An 18,224-nucleotide genomic window follows, 5' to 3' on the forward strand; every position below is an offset into this window, starting at 1 on the left:
ATATCTATGAAAAGGGCCGGTCGTTCAATATTTTCATTCTACTTTTTCTTTTCTTTTTTTTTACAGATTGTCATCCACTTTGATAAAGGTCTCTGATAACGTGTACGTCGAACGCTGCACATTCCAATGTGATGGAACAAACAACCTCTTCAGTGTCTTGGACAAAGGACATTAGTGAACGTTCTCCCCTCCCCAGTCTCCTCAGTCCATGTTCGGTGCAGTATTTTTCAATGAAAAAATGTGCATGAAAATGAGTCGTCTCTCTTTGAATGACAACAAAAACATCCCTGAGCGGCCATGTTAACATCCCTGAGCGGCCATGTTAACATCCCTGAGCGGCCATGTTAACATCCCTGAGTGGTCATGTTAACATCCCTGAGAGGCCATGTTAACATCCCTGAGAGGCCATGTTAACATCCCTGAGAGGCCATGTTAACATCCCTGAGAGGCCATGTTAACATCCCTGAGTGGCCATGTTAACATCCCTGAGAGGCCATGTTAACATCCCTGAGTGGCCATGTTAACGTCCCTGAGCGGTCATGTTAACATCCCTGAGAGGCCATGTTAACATCCCTGAGAGGCCATGTTAACATCCCTGAGCGGCCATGTTAACATCCCTGAGTGGCCATGTTAACATCCCTGAGAGGCCATGTTAACATCCCTGAGTGGCCATGTTAACATCCCTGAGTGGCCATGTTAACATCCCTGAGCGGCCATGTTAACATCCCTGAGCGGTCATGTTAACATCCCTGAGAGGCCATGTTAACATCCCTGAGTGGCCATGTTAACGTCCCTGAGTGGTCATGTTAACATCCCTGAGAGGCCATGTTAACATCCCTGAGAGGCCATGTTAACATCCCTGAGCGGCCATGTTAACATCCCTGAGAGGCCATGTTAACATCCCTGAGCGGTCATGTTAACATCCCTGAGAGGCCATGTTAACATCCCTGAGTGGCCATGTTAACGTCCCTGAGTGGTCATGTTAACGTCCCTAAACGGCCAAGTTGTATGTTTCTAGAGACGGGAAAGAAAGAACAATCATCAAGGTAAAAATATATATCACTGGACAACACACACCCAGAGTACACACGCACGCATGCACACACGCACGCACACACGCACACACACACAGCTGCTCTGTACGGTCACCAAGGTGATGAACCACAAACAGAACACCTAGATTCCCAAAGTAGAAAATTAACAACACACACACACACACACACTCTCACACACACACACACACACACACACACACACATGAGAACAACTCTTCTCTAGCGGGGGTGAACAATATCCCAGGAATCCAACTAACACCCACACCAGCTAGTTCTCATCAACTAACACCCACACCAGCTAGTTCTCATCAACTAACACCCACACCAGCTAGTTCTCATCAACTAACACCCACACCAGCTAGTTCTCATCAACTAACACCCACACCAGCTAGTTCTCATCAACTAACACCCACACGAGCTAGTTCTCATCAACTAACAGCCACACAAGCTAGTTCTCATCAACTAACACCCACACCAACTAGTTCTCAACTAACACCCACACCAACTAGTTCTCATCAACTAACACCCACACCAGCTAGTTCTGATCAACTAACACCCACACCAGCTAGTTCTCATCAACTAACACCCACACCAGCTAGTTCTCATCAACTAACACCCACACCAGCTAGTTCTCATCAACTAACACCCACACGAGCTAGTTCTCATCAACTAACAGCCACACAAGCTAGTTCTCATCAACTAACACCCACACCAACTAGTTCTCAACTAACACCCACACCAACTAGTTCTCATCAACTAACACCCACACCAGCTAGTTCTGATCAACTAACACCCACACCAGCTAGTTCTCAACTAACACCCACACCAACTAGTTCTCATCAACTAACACCCACACCAGCTAGTTCTCAACTAACACCCACACCAGCTACTTGTCAACTGCAAGTTAGAGAAAACCACAGTAGCAATCAGCCAGACATCCCAATGCCACATAGCAGACAAACCTCTATAAGAACATCCAGCTGGCATCAACTGGGCATACAAATGACCATCCAATGGCAGAGAAGGCACGGCTAATAGGGTTTTCAGGCCAAGTAGACATTACATAACTCAAACTATTGTTCAAAGCTTCATTAGAAAACACAATTTATACGGAAAATTTGTGATTACACAAATACAGAAAACCAGATTGTTATTAGAACACCTCTAATAATAATTTGATAAATAAATTATTTAAAAAATATATTTTAAAAAATGGACGGCATTATAATCCGTCCCATAAAACCTCAACAACAACAACAACAACAACAACAACAACAACGACGACAACAACGACAACAACAACAACAACAACAACAACAACAACAACGACAACAACAACAACGACAACAACAACAACGACAACAACAACAACAACAACAACAACGACATCAACTGCTCCCTGGCCACCGATGACGTGGGCATTGATTAAGGCAGCCCCTCCCGCACCTCTCTGATTCAGAGGGGTTAAATGCAGAAGACACACATTTCCGTTGAATGCATTCAGTTGTGCAACCGACTAGATATCCCCCTTTTCCTGTATCCATATCACATTTTCAAACACTGGTTAAACAAAACAGGTTGGACAGCATCAGCTCCCCTTACATCCAATACTAATGACTTACCGCACACACACACACATACACAGACACCTGTATGCCATTTGCACAACGTTGCTCAGCGTTAACGACACACACACACACACACCAGTACGTGGGAGTATTACCTGTAGGCCATGTGGGTCTGGTTCATCACAGTGTCCTGTAGTGACAGAGCGTGGACACTGAGAAACTCCTCCAGTTGTTTGACCTCCAGAGTGGTGTTGGCTCTCAGTCCACCCCACAGCATAAGAGGGGTGTAGGGTCTTGCCCCGGGCCTCGCCGAACCCTGCTGACATTTCCTTCCTTGGCCACCCTGACCCCCCTGTCCTGTCGGTCCCCCTGGGCCCTTGTCCGCTTGTTTGGAGGCTCCCTTCTGCTTTGGGTTAGGGATGTCTGAACAGGTGGCTTTGTACAGGTACATCTCCTTGAATCACCCGCTCTCCTTCCTCTTTTTCTCTCTTTTAAGTCTCTCCCGTCTTCTGTCCGTCTCTCTCAGACACACCCAGAGGAGTCCCAGGTAGGCCCCTCAGCAGGCAGACCACATGGTGTGTGTGTGTGTGTGTGTGTGTGTGTGTGTTATGAATGTCTCAATTTACAGATAGATCAAATACATGAAAGTTGATCATCTCTGTCAAGCATCCAATAGAAATACCATTCTAGTTAAATCTCCATATTTGGAAGGAAGTACTACTCCAATACAACACGTACTATAATACTATCTACTAATTCACAGTTTTCAATTACAGTGTACGTACTACGGTATAACACTATCCCCAGGATCCTGGTCTGAAGAGGCAGTTTTCATCTGTCAGTAAAGAAAAAGTCCTGCGTGGAAAGTCTGCTTGCTACTACAGCACATCAAGTATATTCCTGCTTTACGATCAGTCACATATCTGTCTGCACACACACACACATGCTGTCATGTTCCCCTCTTCTCTGACATTCTATCAGCTCATTTTGGTAATGCTCTCTGTTAAATAGCATGGGAATCTGGGACATGTTTCTCCCTCCTTCTTTCACTCTTTCCCTCTCTTCCTCCCTCCCTCTTCCTCTTCCTTTTTCCCCTCCCTCCCTCATCAACCCTTTCTATCCAAATATTGTTGTCTACCATTCGTCTATTTCTCTCCCATTCTCCCTCCCTCCCGCCCACTCCCATTCTCCCTCCCTCCCACTCTCATTCTCCCTCCCTCCCTCCCACTCCCATTCTCATTCTTTCCCACTCCCACTCGCAGTCTCTCCCTCTCCCACTCTCAGTATCTTCCTCTCCCACTCTCATTCTCTTTCCGATCTCTCTTCTCCCCACTCCAGTCGTTCTCTCTTTTCATGTCCCTCCCCCCACTCTCTCGTTCTCGTCCCATGGTCCTCCCTCATCAAGCAGGGTAAGGGGTTTTGTGCCCTCTGACCTCTGCCATGTCTGACAGTCAAACTGACTTCATTTACTGTATCGTCCGTCACTCACTGTATTGTAGGAATGAGGAGTGGCACCTTCTCATATCCTTTGGCAAACACTGTGCAGAGCCCGTATACACACACACACACACACACACACACACACACACACACACACACACACACACACACACACACACACACACACACACACACACACACAATTTCCAATAAGTAGAGAAGGGAGAGGGTCACTGACATGCGCTAGGACAACTCACTAAGTGACAACGCACAGACAGGGATATTGTCACCTAAACAAAACATTCTCCCAGCCATCACCCTGCAGCTTAACACTCATTCAAACTACAGGATATAATAATATATAGAATATAATAGGGTTCGGAGATCTTCTAATGCCTCAGCCTATAAGGGGAACAGACAGGACTGTGAGATCCTCTAACGCCTCAGCCTATAAGGGGTACAGACAGGACTGTGAGATCCTCTTATGCCTCAGTCTACAGAAGGAAACAGACTGGGCTGTGAGCTCCTTTAATGCCTCAGCCTATAAGGGGAACCGACAGGGCTGTGAGATCCTCTAATGCCTCAGCCTATAAGGAGAACAGACAGGGCTGTGAGATCCTCTAATGCCTCAGCCTATAAGGGGAACAGACAGGGCTGTGAGATCCTCTAATGCCTCAGCCTATAAGGGGTACAGACAGGACTGTGAGATCCTCTAATGCCTCAGCCTATAAGGGGAACAGACAGGGCTGTGAGATCCTCTAATGCCTCAGCCTATAAGGGGTACAGACAGGGCTGTGAGATCCTCTAATGCCTCAGCCTATAAGGGGAACAGACAGGGCTGTGAGATCCTCTAATGCCTCAGCCTATAAGGGGAACAGACAGTGCTGTGAGATCCTCTAATGCCTCAGCCTATAAGGGGTACAGACAGGACTGTGAGATCCTCTAATGCCTCAGCCTATAAGGGGTACAGACAGGGCTGTGAGATCCTCTAATGCCTCAGCCTATAAGGGGAACAGACAGGGCTGTGAGATCATCTAATGCCTCAGCCTATAAGGGGAACAGACAGGGCTGTGAGATCCTCTAATGCCTCAGCCTATAAGGGAAACAGACAGGGCTGTGAGATCCTTTAATGCCTCAGCCTATAAGGGGAACAGACAGGGCTGTGAGATCCTCTAATGCCTCAGCCTATAAGGGGAACAGACAGGACTGTGAGATCATCTAATGCCTCAGCCTATAAGGGGAACAGACAGGGCTGTGAGATCCTCTAATGCCTCAGCCTATAAGGGGAACAGACAGGGCTGTGAGATCCTCTAATGCCTCAGCCTATAAGGGAAACAGACAGGGCTGTGAGATCCTCTAATGCCTCAGCCTATAAGGGGAACAGACAGGGCTGTGAGATCCTCTAATGCACATATGTCAGAGTCAAGGCCCGCGGGCCACATCCGGCCCGCAAGAAGGTTTTTTACGGCCCCTGGGATGATCTTGATTTATTATTAGAACCGGCCCGCAGCAAGCCGGCAGCCCGCAGATCTTTTACACGCACCAATACTACATTTCCCACAATGCAAAGGTGACGCACCGAGCAGTAGGCTGCTTCATTTCAATATTTATTGGCACAGCAGTCGTCAGCATCACAGTAAAATTAACTTTCAGATACCCATCAAAAATGGCAAAACGGAAGGTGGATACTGAGAACCGGGGGTTTCAAACAAGGTGGGAGTCGGAGTATATGTTCACGAAGGTAGCTGGAAAACCTGTGTGTCTTCTGTGTGGAGAAAGTGTGGCGGTACTGAAAGAGTATAATCTGAGACGACATTATGAAACGAAACACGCGGACAAAAACAAGAATATGGACATGGAACAAAGGCTACAAAAGGCAGAGGAATTAAAACGAGGCCTCAAATCTCGACAGGCTCTGAGCCACTTTCCCAGCTGCCAGACCATGAAAGAGAAGCTCTCTACCAGTGCGTTCCCGAGCACACAGTTGGCTGATAAAATAGGTATGCTTGCCGCTGACTTTCGACGCCGATTTGCTGACTTTGAAGCACAAAAAAGCAGGTTGGAACTGCTCGGTAACCCATTTGCTGTTGACGTGGAAAGCTCACCACCAAACCTCCAAATGGAGTTGATTGACCTCCAATGCAATGATGCACTGAGGGCAAAATATGCGGCAGTGGGTGCTGCGGAGTTCGCCCGTTTCCTCCCCGGCACAATGCCCCAGCTGCGCATCCAGGCTGCTCAAACGTTGTCTATGTTTGGCAGCACATACCTGTGTGAACAACTGTTTTCTTTGATGAACCTGAACAAAACATCACACAGAAGTCGACTTACTGCTGAACACCTCCACTCAATTCTGAGGATTTCTTCAGCTCAGAGCCTTACCCCGAACATTGATGAACTTGTGGAAAAGATGGGACACCACCAAGTATCACCCTCAACCTCAAACAAGTGAACATTACTGTGCAATCACATATTTAGAGTTTTTACTCAGTTCAAGTTTAAAAGTTAAAATTTAATATTTGTTTTCACTGCATGTTACTTCTCCTTAAACAAAGTGTTGTTTTTGATTAATAGATTTTTGCACTTTATTTTTTTGTATTTCAATCCAATTATATTTTAAAAATATTTCAGTTGAGTGGATGATAGAAAATTGCTATTATTGTTTTTTCTTTGAAGTAAATTTAGCCCACTTTTGCTAAAATAGAAAATATAGTCTACTGATGGTGCCTTGAATACCGGTTTCTTTCATTTAATGTTCATGTTATGGGGATATTTATATAAAGGAAATTTGTCTTTTGTGTCTGTTGAAAATTAAAGATTACTGACAGAGCCATAAGAAAATATTGCTTTATTTATCTGATCATATTGTAATATATTTGTTAGGTTTTCAGTAGGTTCAATTAGGTTCACTAGACTATATGCGTCATTTAAAATTTTTTCAATGAACATTCGAACAGTCCGGCCCTCGTCTTGTAGCTGATTTTTTTATTTGGCCCTCCGTCCATTTGACTTTGACACCCCTGCTCTAATGCCTCAGCCTATAAGGGGAACAGACAGGGCTGTGAGATCCTCTAATGCCTCAGCCTATAAGGGGAACAGACAGGACTGGAGAAAAAAAAAATGTAAAAAAAAAAATAGCAGTTATGACAACAATAAAAACAAACCAAAGTAATTTTTACCTTCAGCGTCATGATTCTGAGAAATGCTCAATAAGTTCCAGAAATGTTGTTTTGCTCTCTCTCTCTCTCTCTCTTTCTCTTTCTCTCGCTCTCTTTCTCTCTCGTTTCCTTTTTTTAGGAGCCCATGTTGAGAACAGTTACATACCCTCAGTGCTGGGACGGGTGAGTCATGGACAAGAATACCTCAAGAGGGGGAGGGAAAGGGGAGGTAGAGGGAGGGGGGAGGCAAGCTAGGGGGACACCAATAAGCACTGGAATCCGCCCTCGCACTCCACGAGAGGCAAGGAAAGGGGACTGATCGCACCCCTCAACTCAACACAGAGAAGAGACATAACTTTTTTAACCCACACATTCTCTCTCCTCCTCTCTCGTCCTCTCCCTCTCTCTCCACCAATATCCCCTCTCAATCCATCACCTCTCCTACAGTCACTTATTGTACTCTCTCTCCCCCTTTCATGTCTCTCCCCTCCCTAGTGTCTCTCTCTTTCTCTCTCTCTCTCACTCCCCCACTCCCCCTTGTGAATACGCCTCTCCCCTCCCTAGCCGCAGACTCTCTTTCTCCCATGTCTCTCTCCTCCCTAGCCTCTCTTTCTCTCACTCCCGGTTCCAGGTCTCTCTCCTCCCTAGCCTCTCTCTCTCTCTCTCTCTCTCACTCCCCCTTCCAGCTCTATCCTCCCTAGCCACTCTCTATCTCACTCCCCCTCCTATGTCTACACCACACTCTCTCTTTCTCTCTCTCTCTTTCTCAATCTCTCTCTCTCTCTCTCTCTCTCTCTCTCTCACTCTCTCACTGTCTCCCCTTCCATGTCTCTCTCTCCCCTCTCTTTCACTCCCCCTTCCATGTCTCCATAAAACTGTGGATGAACAAAAATAAATAATTACGGAGCTTACTGAATGATTAAACTGGATGGAGGACACCAGCCACCGTTTAAATCTTATTTTCATAATTTCCCCCGAAAGCTGAGGAACAACCGGAATGACCAATAGCCTGCATTAAAGGAAACGACCACTACAGAGGCACCAGTAAGGTCGCTCTCTCACCTGTTCAACAGTGCAGGATAGATTATAATGCGGGAAGCATCGAAGAGCGGAAAGATGAAAGGGGGAGGGATCTATTGGTTTGATCAGTTCTTGATGTCTTGTGAACACATGCCCACTAAGAAGCTTGAGGATTGATCGATACTATTTTCATTGTAGCTGTTTATGTATCAACACCTTACATGATGTTGATGTGAGACACTACATTCAGGACCAGTCAAAAGATTGGACACACATCTACTCATTCAAAGGTTTTTCAAAAAGTTTTCTAGGCCGAACCGCTCAGGAAGCTCCCCTTTCCATAGAGCAGTCATATTAGTTTTCTAGGCCGAACCGCTCAGGAAGCTCCCCTTTCCACAGAGCAGTCATATTAGTTTTCTAGGCCAAACCGCTCAGGAAGCTCCCCTTTCCATAGAGCGGGCCGAACCGCTCAGGAAGCTCCCCTTTCCATAGAGCAGTCATAATAGTTTTCTAGGCCGAACCGCTCAGGAAGCTCCCCTTTCCATAGAGCAGTCATATTAGTTTTCTAGGCCGAACCGCTCAGGAAGCTCCCCTTTCCATAGAGCGGGCCGAACCGCTCAGGAAGCTCCCCTTTCCATAGAGCAGTCATATTAGTTTTCTAGGCCGAACCGCTCAGGAAGCTCCCCTTTCCATAGAGCGGGCCGAACCGCTCAGGAAGCTCCCCTTTCCACAGAGCAGTCATATTAGTTTTCTAGGCCGAACCGCTCAGGAAGCTCCCCTTTCCATAGAGCAGTCATATTAGTTTTCTAGGCCGAACCGCTCAGGAAGCTCCCCTTTCCATAGAGCAGTCATATTAGTTTTCTAGGCCGAACCGCTCAGGAAGCTCCCCTTTCCATAGAGCGGGCCGAACCGTTCAGGAAGTTCCCCTTTCCATAGAGCAGTCATATTAGTTTTCTAGGCCGAACCGCTCAGGAAGCTACAGAAGTTTGGTTTTTTTTGTGACAAGACCAATGTTTCGTGATGTCGCATGGTCTGACAAACGTCGCTGTAGCTCATCCACTTTCCACCGCCGACATCGGAGGATGTGATGGATTGAGACACAGCCCATCCAATAAAAATATCTAGAGTTTAAACAGATGGATTTTGATGGGGATTTTAAATATGAATATATTAACATGTGTAAGATGGAATGTCAATGCAGCCGGCCAAAATAATTAAGATATTTTCCTATTTGATAGGAAAACAAGAAACTCACCTATCAGCAGTAGAAAGGGAAAGGGGAGCTTGGGATGGGTTGGCAATCTTCAGCGGTGTAAAGTACTTAAGTGCAAATACTTTAAAGTACTACTTAAGTAGATTTTTTTTCGGGGCAATCTGTATTTTACTATTTATATATTTGCCAACTTTTACTTTTACTTCACTACATTCCTAAAGAAAATAATGTGCTTTTTACTCCTTGTATTTTCCCTGACACCCAAAAGTACTCGTTACATTTTGAATGCTTACCAGGACAGGGAAATGGTCTAATTTACACACTTATCAAGAGAACATCCCTACTGCCTGTGATCTGGCCACTCACTAAACACACATGCTTCGTTTGTAAACATGTCTGAATGTTGGAGTTTGCCAATGGCTAAAAAACAAGAAAACGGTGCAGTCTGCTTCATGTAAGGAATATAATATTTGTATTTAACGAGGCAAGTCAGTTAAGAACAATTCTTATTTACAACGACGGCCTAGGAACAGTGGGTAAGCTGCCTTATTCAGGGGAAGAACGACAGATTTGTACGTTTACAGCTCGGGGATTCGATCTAGCAACCTTTCGGTTACTGGCCCAACGCTCCAACCACTCAACTTTTTATACTTAAGTATATTTTTGAAATTACATTTACTTTTGCTACTTAAGTATTTAAAATCAAATGCTTTTAGACTTTTACTCAAGTAGTATTTTACTGGGTGACTCACTTTTTCTGTAAAAAAAAAAAGACAATTCAGTACTTGCTGCCTCGACTCCCTGAGGAACCCCCCCAGCACCGACCAGCAGTGTGTCCTCTGCGGCCACCGATGGTGCAGGGAAAGGCCCCTCCTCCGGTCACGCTAAGTGCAGTACCTCCCAGCTCCATGGGCGTCGGAGCGGAGGTGCTGGGGGATGGAACTGACAGGTCCCGATCCAGACGTCCGCGGGCAGTCAGCAGGTTGTCCAGCTGGACAGACAGGTCCACCAGCTGGTCCAATGTGAGGGTGGTGTCTCGGCAGGCCAACTCCCGACGGACATCCTCGCACAGACTGCACCTGTAGTGATCGATCAGGGCCCTGTTGTTCCATCCCGCACTGGCGGCCAGGGTCTGGAAGGCCAAGGCGAAATCCTGTGCGCTCCTCGTCCCCTGTCTGAGGAGGAACAGACGTTCACCCACCACTGAGATTTTTGGACATAAATATGCACATTATCGAACAAAACATACATGTATTGTGTAACATGATGTCCTATGAGTGTCATCTGATGAAGATCATCAAAGGTGAGTGATTAATCTATATTTCTGCTTTTTCTGACTCCTATATTTGGCTTGAAAAATGGCTGTGTGTTTTTGAGACTTGGCTCTAACCTAACATAATCATATGTTGTGCTTTCGCTGTAAAGCCTTTTTGAAATAGGACACAATGGGTAGATTAACAAGAAGTTTATCTTCCATTTGCTGTATTGGACTTGTTAACTTGTTGCGTCGAGCAAACCCATATCCGGGAGCGTAGTCATAGCCTCAAGCTCATTACCATAACGCAACGTTAACTATTCATGAAAATCGCAAATGAAATGAAAGAAATATACTCACTCACAAACTTCAAATAAAATAATTTACCTTTGAAGAACTTCGGATATTTTCAATGAGGAGACTCTCAGCTAGATAGCAAATGTTAATTTTTTTCCAAAAATATTATTTGTGTAGGAGAAATCGCTCCGTTTTGTTCATCACGTTTGGCTAAGAAAAAAACCTGAAAATTCAGTCATTACAACGCCAAACTTTTTTCCAAATTAACTCCATAATATCGACAGAAACATGGCAAACATTGTTTCGAATCAATCCTCAAGGTGTTTTTCACATATCTATTCGATGATAAATCATTTGTGGCAGTTGTGTTTCTCCTCGGAAGCAAACAAAAAAATACACGCAGCTGGAGATTACGCAATAATTGCGACGGAGGACACCAAGCGACCACCTGGGAAATGTAGTGTAAAATGGTCAATCTTCCAATGATATGCCTACAAATTGGTCACAATGCTGTCGACACTATGGGGAAACGACAGGAAGTCTAAGCTCATTCGTGACCCGTACACAGGAATATAAGGACTCATTGAAACACAGCGCTTTCAAAATCTGGGTGCACTTCCTGTTTGAAATTTCATCTTGGTTTCGCCTGTAGCATCAGTTCTGGGGCACTCACAGACAATATCTTTGCAGATTTGCAGATTCTTTCCAAAGCTGTCAATTATATGCAGTCGAGCATCTTTTCGTGACAAAATATCGCGCTTAAAACGGGAACGTTTTTTTTATCCAATAATGAAATAGCGCCCCCAGAGTTCCAAGAAGTTAATTTGTGAAATATTTTTGAATTTCACGCACTGCCTTTTCAGCGGAATGTTGTCGAAGGGTTCCGCTAGCGGAACGCCTGCACTAGAAAGGTTTTAAGCTTACACCTCCTATGGCAACATATCATTATATATATATATAACATAACTATAACAAAGACATGGCGATACAACACAATGTTACTTAGAGAGATAGAAGAGAGAGAGGAGTTTACATCTCAACACACAGACATATTTTTGGAAATAAATGTAGATAAGGAAGTATTCCCAACCGCTCTTGAAGCATATATGACATGCTGCATCATGTCTTACTCTTCACAAAAGAACAATAAGACCAATAAAGAAATAGAAATACTAGAAAAAGGAAAATGTTGATGCCCTTCAACAGTTGAACACGTTGAAACTTGATTACAATGTTATAAACATCTGCTCTGTAGAGATTGCTGCCCTGAAATCCAAACAACAAATGACATCAACAATACGGTGAACAAGGTGTAAGAGTGGGGGAAATGCTTGCTTGGCAAATTATTAAGAAAGAGGAAGAGAAACATACCATCCACGGCACAAACTGTATCAATCTGAAAACAAAAGCTCAACGCGATTTAGACAATTTCCTTACTCAGGCCAATTTACCAATTATAAGTGAACCAGATACAATTTATATGGATAAAAATATTTCCCTAGGTGAGCTGGAGGAGGCCATTAATATTCTACAAAATGGGGAATCTCCTTGCAATGAAGGATTCCGATTGGAATTTTACAGACATCCCAAATTACTAAAGCTTATGTAAATTATGCTCACAGCAGCTCTAGAGCAAACTGTTTGAATTACAATCACCTTGTCTGGCTACAATCACCTCTACTTTAAAAAAAAAAAAAAAAATCAGGATTCATTGTCATGCAGATACCTCCACTCATTGTCACTTTTGAATGTGGATTATGCAATCATTGCGAAAGTATTGGCTTTTCACATAGAAATAGTAATACAAAAGTGTATGAACTTTTATCAAACAGGGTTAACATGGAATAGGATGTTTTTAGACAATCTCTCCCAATTTTTCAACATAAATCATCAAATCAGGAACTTGTTTATTCAAAAAGTGACAGTATCACTAAGTTATCAAGAGGGACCAGACAGGGATGCACTTTGTCCAGCTATGTATTTGCTTTAGTCACAGAAGCCTTAGCATCAATAATTAGAATCCATGGTTCAATCTGATGAATAGAGATTATTTATTTTCCAACTGTTGGAAACATGGTGCTGTATCAGCATTAAAAGTGAATTGGGAGAAAACTGAAATAATGCTCATTTCTAGTTATGACTTTTCAAGCTTGGAAAGTGCATTTCAGTGGAAATGGACAAAGACACATATGAAATACATGGGTGTATTGATAGCATGCAATTTAGAGGAGGTCTTTAAAATCAACTATTCTCCTTTACTAGATTGAAGCCGACGTCCAGGGGTGGCAGGGTAGCCTAGTGGTTAGAGCGTTGGACTAGTAACCGGAAGGTTGCAAGTTCAAACCCCTGAGCTGCCTCTGAACAGGCAGTTAACCCACTGTTCCTAGGCCGTCATTGAAAATAAGAATTTGTTCTTAATTTGTTCTTGCCTAGTTAAATTAAAATTCAAATGTTAAGTAGAGATGGAGAACTCTCCCTACTTCTATGTTAGGTAGAGATGGAGAACTCTCCCTATTTCTATGTTAGGTAGGGTCAACATAATGAAAATGAATATATTACTAAGGTTAATGGATTTATTTCAAGCCTTACCAGTTTAAATTCCATCCAACTTCTTTAAGAAAATAAACGGCCTACTCTCCAACTTTATTTAGAATGGAAAGATCTCGAGTCAGATTTTATGTTTTACATAGCAGGAGGTATTGGACTACCTCACATGAAAATGTACTGTACAACTGTGTTCACTTAAACAACGGTCAGCAGATGATCTTTGTGCTTGGAGGACTGTTGAAGGAGTATTGGAGGAGTGTTGAAAGATTATTGAAGGAGTATTGGAGGAGTGTTGAAGGAGTGTTGAAGGAGTATTGGAGGAGTGTTGAAGGATTATTGAAGGAGTATTGGAGGAGTGTTGAAGGATTATTGGAGGAGTGTTGAAGGATTATTGAAGGAGTATTGGAGGAGTGTTGAAGGATTATTGAAGGAGTATTGGAGGAGTGTTGAAGGATTATTGAAGGAGTATTGGAGGAGTGTTGAAGGAGTATTGAAGGAGTATTGGAGGAGTGTTGAAGGATCATTGAAGGAGTATTGGAGGAGTGTTGAAGGAGTATTGGAGGAGTGTTGGAGGAGTGTTGAAGGATTATTGAAGGAGTATTGGAGGAGTGTTGAAGGATTATTGAAGGAGTATTGGAGGAGTGTTGAAGGAGTATTGGAGGAGTGTTGGAGGAGTGTTGAAGGATTATTGAAGGAGTATTGGAGGAGTGTTGAAGGAGTATTGGAGGAGTGTTGGAGGAGTGTTGAAGGAGTATTGGAGGAGTGTTGAAGGAGTATTGGAGGAGTGTTGGAGGAGTGTTGAAGGATTATTGAAGGAGTATTGGAGGAGTGTTGAAGGAGTATTGGAGGAGTGTTGGAGGAGTATTGAAGGAGTATTGGAGGAGTGTTGAAGGAGTATTGGAGGAGTGTTGGAGGAGTGTTGAAGGAGTGTTGAAGGTGTATTGAAGGAGTGTTGAAGGTGTATTGAAGGAGTGTTGAAGGTGTATTGGAGGAGTATTGGAGGAGTGTTGAAGGTGTATTGAAGGAGTGTTGAAGGTGTATTGAAGGAGTGTTGGAGGAGTGTTGAAGGAGTACTGAAGGAGTATTGGAGGAGTATTGGAGGAGTGTTGAAGGGGTGTTGAAGGAGTGTTGAAGGTGTATTGAAGGAGTATTGGAGGAGTATTGGAGGAGTATTGGAGGAGTGTTGAAGGGGTGTTGAAGGAGTGTTGGAGGAGTGTTGAAGGAGTACTGAAGGAGTATTGGAGGAGTATTGGAGGAGTGTTGAAGGGGTGTTGAAGGAGTGTTGGAGGAGTGTTGAAGGAGTACTGAAGGAGTATTGGAGGAGTATTGGAGGAGTGTTGAAGGGGTGTTGAAGGAGTGTTGAAGGAGTATTGAAGGTGTATTGAAGGAGTATTGAAGGAGTATTGGAGGAGTGTTGAAGGTGTATTGAAGGTGTATTGAAGGTGTATTGAAGGTGTATTGAAGGAGTGTTGAAGGTGTATTGAAGGAGTATTGAAGGAGTGTTGAAGGTGTATTGAAGGTGTATTGAAGGTGTATTGAAGGAGTGTTGAAGGTGTATTGAAGGTGTATTGAAGGAGTGTTGAAGGAGTATTGAAGGAGTATTGGAGGAGTGTTGAAGGTGTATTGAAGGTGTATTGAAGGTGTATTGAAGGTGTATCTTAGTGTATGTAAACTTCTGACCCACTGGAATTGGGATAGAGTGAATTATAAGTGAAATAATCTGTCTGTAAACAATTGTTGGAAAAATGACTTGTGTCATGCACGAAGTAGATGTCCTAACCGACTTGCCAAAACTATAGTTTGTTAACAAGGCATTTGTGGAGTGGTTGAAAAACAAGTTTTAATGACTCCAACTTAAGTGTATGTAAACTTCCAACTTCAACTGTAGATAGCTTCAGAGTCCTCTTTAGTGGACAAGTGATCACAGAGATAATCCATATAAAGTCCTCTTTAGGGGACAAGGTACCACAGAGATCATACATATAGAGTCCTATTTAGAGGACACGTTACCACAAAGATCTGCAATTACAAGGTAGAACTGTAAAAGGGCGCGGAGTTGCAATCTACTGTAGAGATAGTCTGCAGAGTTCTGTCCTGCTATCCAGGTCTACTCCCAAATAGGTTGAGCTTCTACTTTTAAAAATCCATCTCTCCATAAGTACGTCTCTCACTGTTGCCACTTGTTATGGACCCCCCTCAGCTCCCAGCTGTGCCCTGAACACCAAAGTGATGGCCCCACATTGAGCGTCAGAGTTCGAACTGTTAGGTGACCTAAACCGGGATATGCTTAACACCCTGGCCGCTTGATGCCCTAAATCTCACACAAATTATCAAGGAACCTACCAGGTACAACCCCAAATCTGTTAACATGGGCACCCTCATAGATATTATCCTGACCAACTTGCCCTCGAAATACACCTCTGTTGTTTTCAACCAGGATCTCAGCGATCACTGCTTCATTGCCGGCATCCGTTATGGGTCCGCGGTCAAACGACCAACCCTCATCACTGTCAAACGCTCCCTAAAACACTTCTGCAAGCAGGCCTTTCTAATAGACCTGGCCAGGGTATCCTGGAAGGATATTGACCTCATCCCATCAGTAGAGGATGCCTGGTTGTTCTTCAAAAGTGTCTTCCTCACCTTTCTCAAATAAGCATGAAAAAAATGGAACTAAGAACAGATATAGCCATTGGTTCACTCCAGACTTGACTGCCCCCTTGACCAGCACAAAAACATCCTGTGGCGCACTGCACTAGCTTTGAATTGTCCCCGCGATATGCAACTTCTCAGGGAAGTCAGGAACCAATATACACAGTCAGTTAGGAAAGCTAAGGCTAGCTTTTTAAAACAGAAATTTGCAGCATTAATTACAAAACGTCTTGGGACACTGTAAAGTCCATGGAGAATAAGAGCACCTCCTCTCAGCTGCCCACTGCACTGAGGCTAGGAAACACTGTCACCACTGATGAATCCACGATAATCGAAAATTTCAATAAGCATTTCTCTATTGCTGGCCACGCTTTCCACCTGGCTACACCAACCCCGGCCGACAGCTCAGCTCTGCACCCCCCCCCCCCCCCCCCCCCCCCCCCCGCTTCTCCTTCACCCAAATCCAGACTGCTGATGTCCTGAAAGAGCTGCAGAATCTAGATCTCTACAAATCAGCTGGGCTAGACAATCTGGACCGTCTCTTGCTAAAACTATCCGCCTCCATTGTCGCAACCCATACTACTAGTCTGTTCAACCTCTCTTTCGTATCGTCTGACATTCTTAAAGATTGGAAATCTGCCGCGGTCATTCCCCTCTTCAAAGGGGGAGATACTCTAGACCCAAACTGTTACAGACCTATATCCATCCTGCCCTGCCTTTCTAAAGTCTCCGAAAGCCAAGTGATCAAACAGATCACCGACCATCTATAATCCCACCGTACCTTCTCCGCTATGCAATACAGTTTCCGAGCTGGTCACGGGTGCACCTTAACCCCGCTCAAGGTCCTAAACGATATCATAACCACCATCAATAAAAAACAGTACTGTGCAGCCGTCTTCATCGAAGACGTGGCTAAGGCTTTCGACTCTGTCAATCACCGTATTCTTATCGGCAGACTCAATAGCCTTGGTTTCTCTAATGACTGCCCCGCCCGTTTCACTAATTACTTCTCAGATATAGTTCAGTGTGTCAAATTGAAGGACTTGTTGTCCGGACCTCTGGCAGTCTCTATGGGGGAGATAGCTTCAGAGTCCTCTTTAGTGGACAAGTTATCACAGAGATAATGTATACATTATCTGGCCCTACTTTGTATACATCTGGCCCTACTTTGGACACTGTGTTAACAAACCTCTGAACGAGCTTCAATGCCATACAACACTCATTCCGTGGCCTCAAACTACTCTTAAACGCTAGTGAAACTAAATGCATGTTCTCCAACCGAACGCTGCCCGCACCAGTCCGCCCAACTAGCATCACTACTCTGGACGGTTCTAATTTAGAATTTGTGGACAACTATAAATACCTAGGTGTCTGGCTAGACTGTAAACTCTCATTCCAGACTCATATTAAGCATCTCCAATCCAAAATTAAATCTAGAATCGGCTTCCTATTTTGCAACAAAGCATCCTTCACTCATGCTGCCAAACATACCCTCGTAAAACTGACTATCCTGCCGATCCTTGACTTCGGCGATGTAATTTACAAAGTAGCCTCCAACACTCTACTCAGCAAATTGGATGCAGTCTATCACAGTGCCATCTGTTTTGTCACCATAGCCCCATATACTAGCCTCCATTGTGACCTGTATGCACTCGTTGGCTGGTCCTCACTACATATTTGAACCGAAACCCACTGGCTCCAGGTCATCTATAAGTCTTTGCTAGGTAAAGCTCCACCTTGTCTCAGCTCACTGGTCACCATAGCAACACCCACCCAATAGCATGAGCTCCAGCAGGTATATTTCACTGGTCATCCCCAAAGCCAACACCCCCTTTGGCCACTTTTCCTTCCAGTTCTCTGCTGCCATTGAGTGGAACGAATTGCAAAAATCACTGAAGTTGGAGACATATCTCACTCACTAACTTCAAGCAGCGGCTGTCAGAGCAGCTTATCGATCGCTGCAGCTTTACACAGCCCATCTGTAAATAGCCCATCCAACCAACTACCTACCTCATCCCCATA

General features: G+C 44.3%; 1 protein-coding gene across 2 annotated transcripts in view; it reads right to left on the minus strand.

Annotated features, from left to right (window-relative positions):
* Positions 1 to 7,423, minus strand: part of kcnab1a (potassium voltage-gated channel subfamily A regulatory beta subunit 1a) — a 174,266-nt gene extending 166,843 nt beyond the window's left edge. Inside the window, exon 1 of one of the 2 annotated variants that reach the window (XM_090218946.1) lies at positions 7,243 to 7,423. Coding sequence is in view for 1 of the 2 variants with exons in the window: in XM_036962191.2 (XP_036818086.2) it covers positions 2,779 to 3,074 (296 nt within the window). In the remaining variant the exon portion in view is untranslated. Of the gene's footprint in view, positions 1 to 2,778; positions 3,738 to 7,242 lie in introns of those variants that run through there. The other variant, XM_036962191.2, reaches the window with a different exon arrangement.
* Between the last annotated feature and the right edge of the window lie 10,801 nt (positions 7,424 to 18,224).

The sequence above is a fragment of the Oncorhynchus mykiss genome, chromosome 24, assembly GCF_057628025.1.
Source record: "Oncorhynchus mykiss isolate SJ-2025 chromosome 24, ASM5762802v1, whole genome shotgun sequence".
NCBI lineage: Eukaryota > Metazoa > Chordata > Actinopteri > Salmoniformes > Salmonidae > Oncorhynchus > Oncorhynchus mykiss.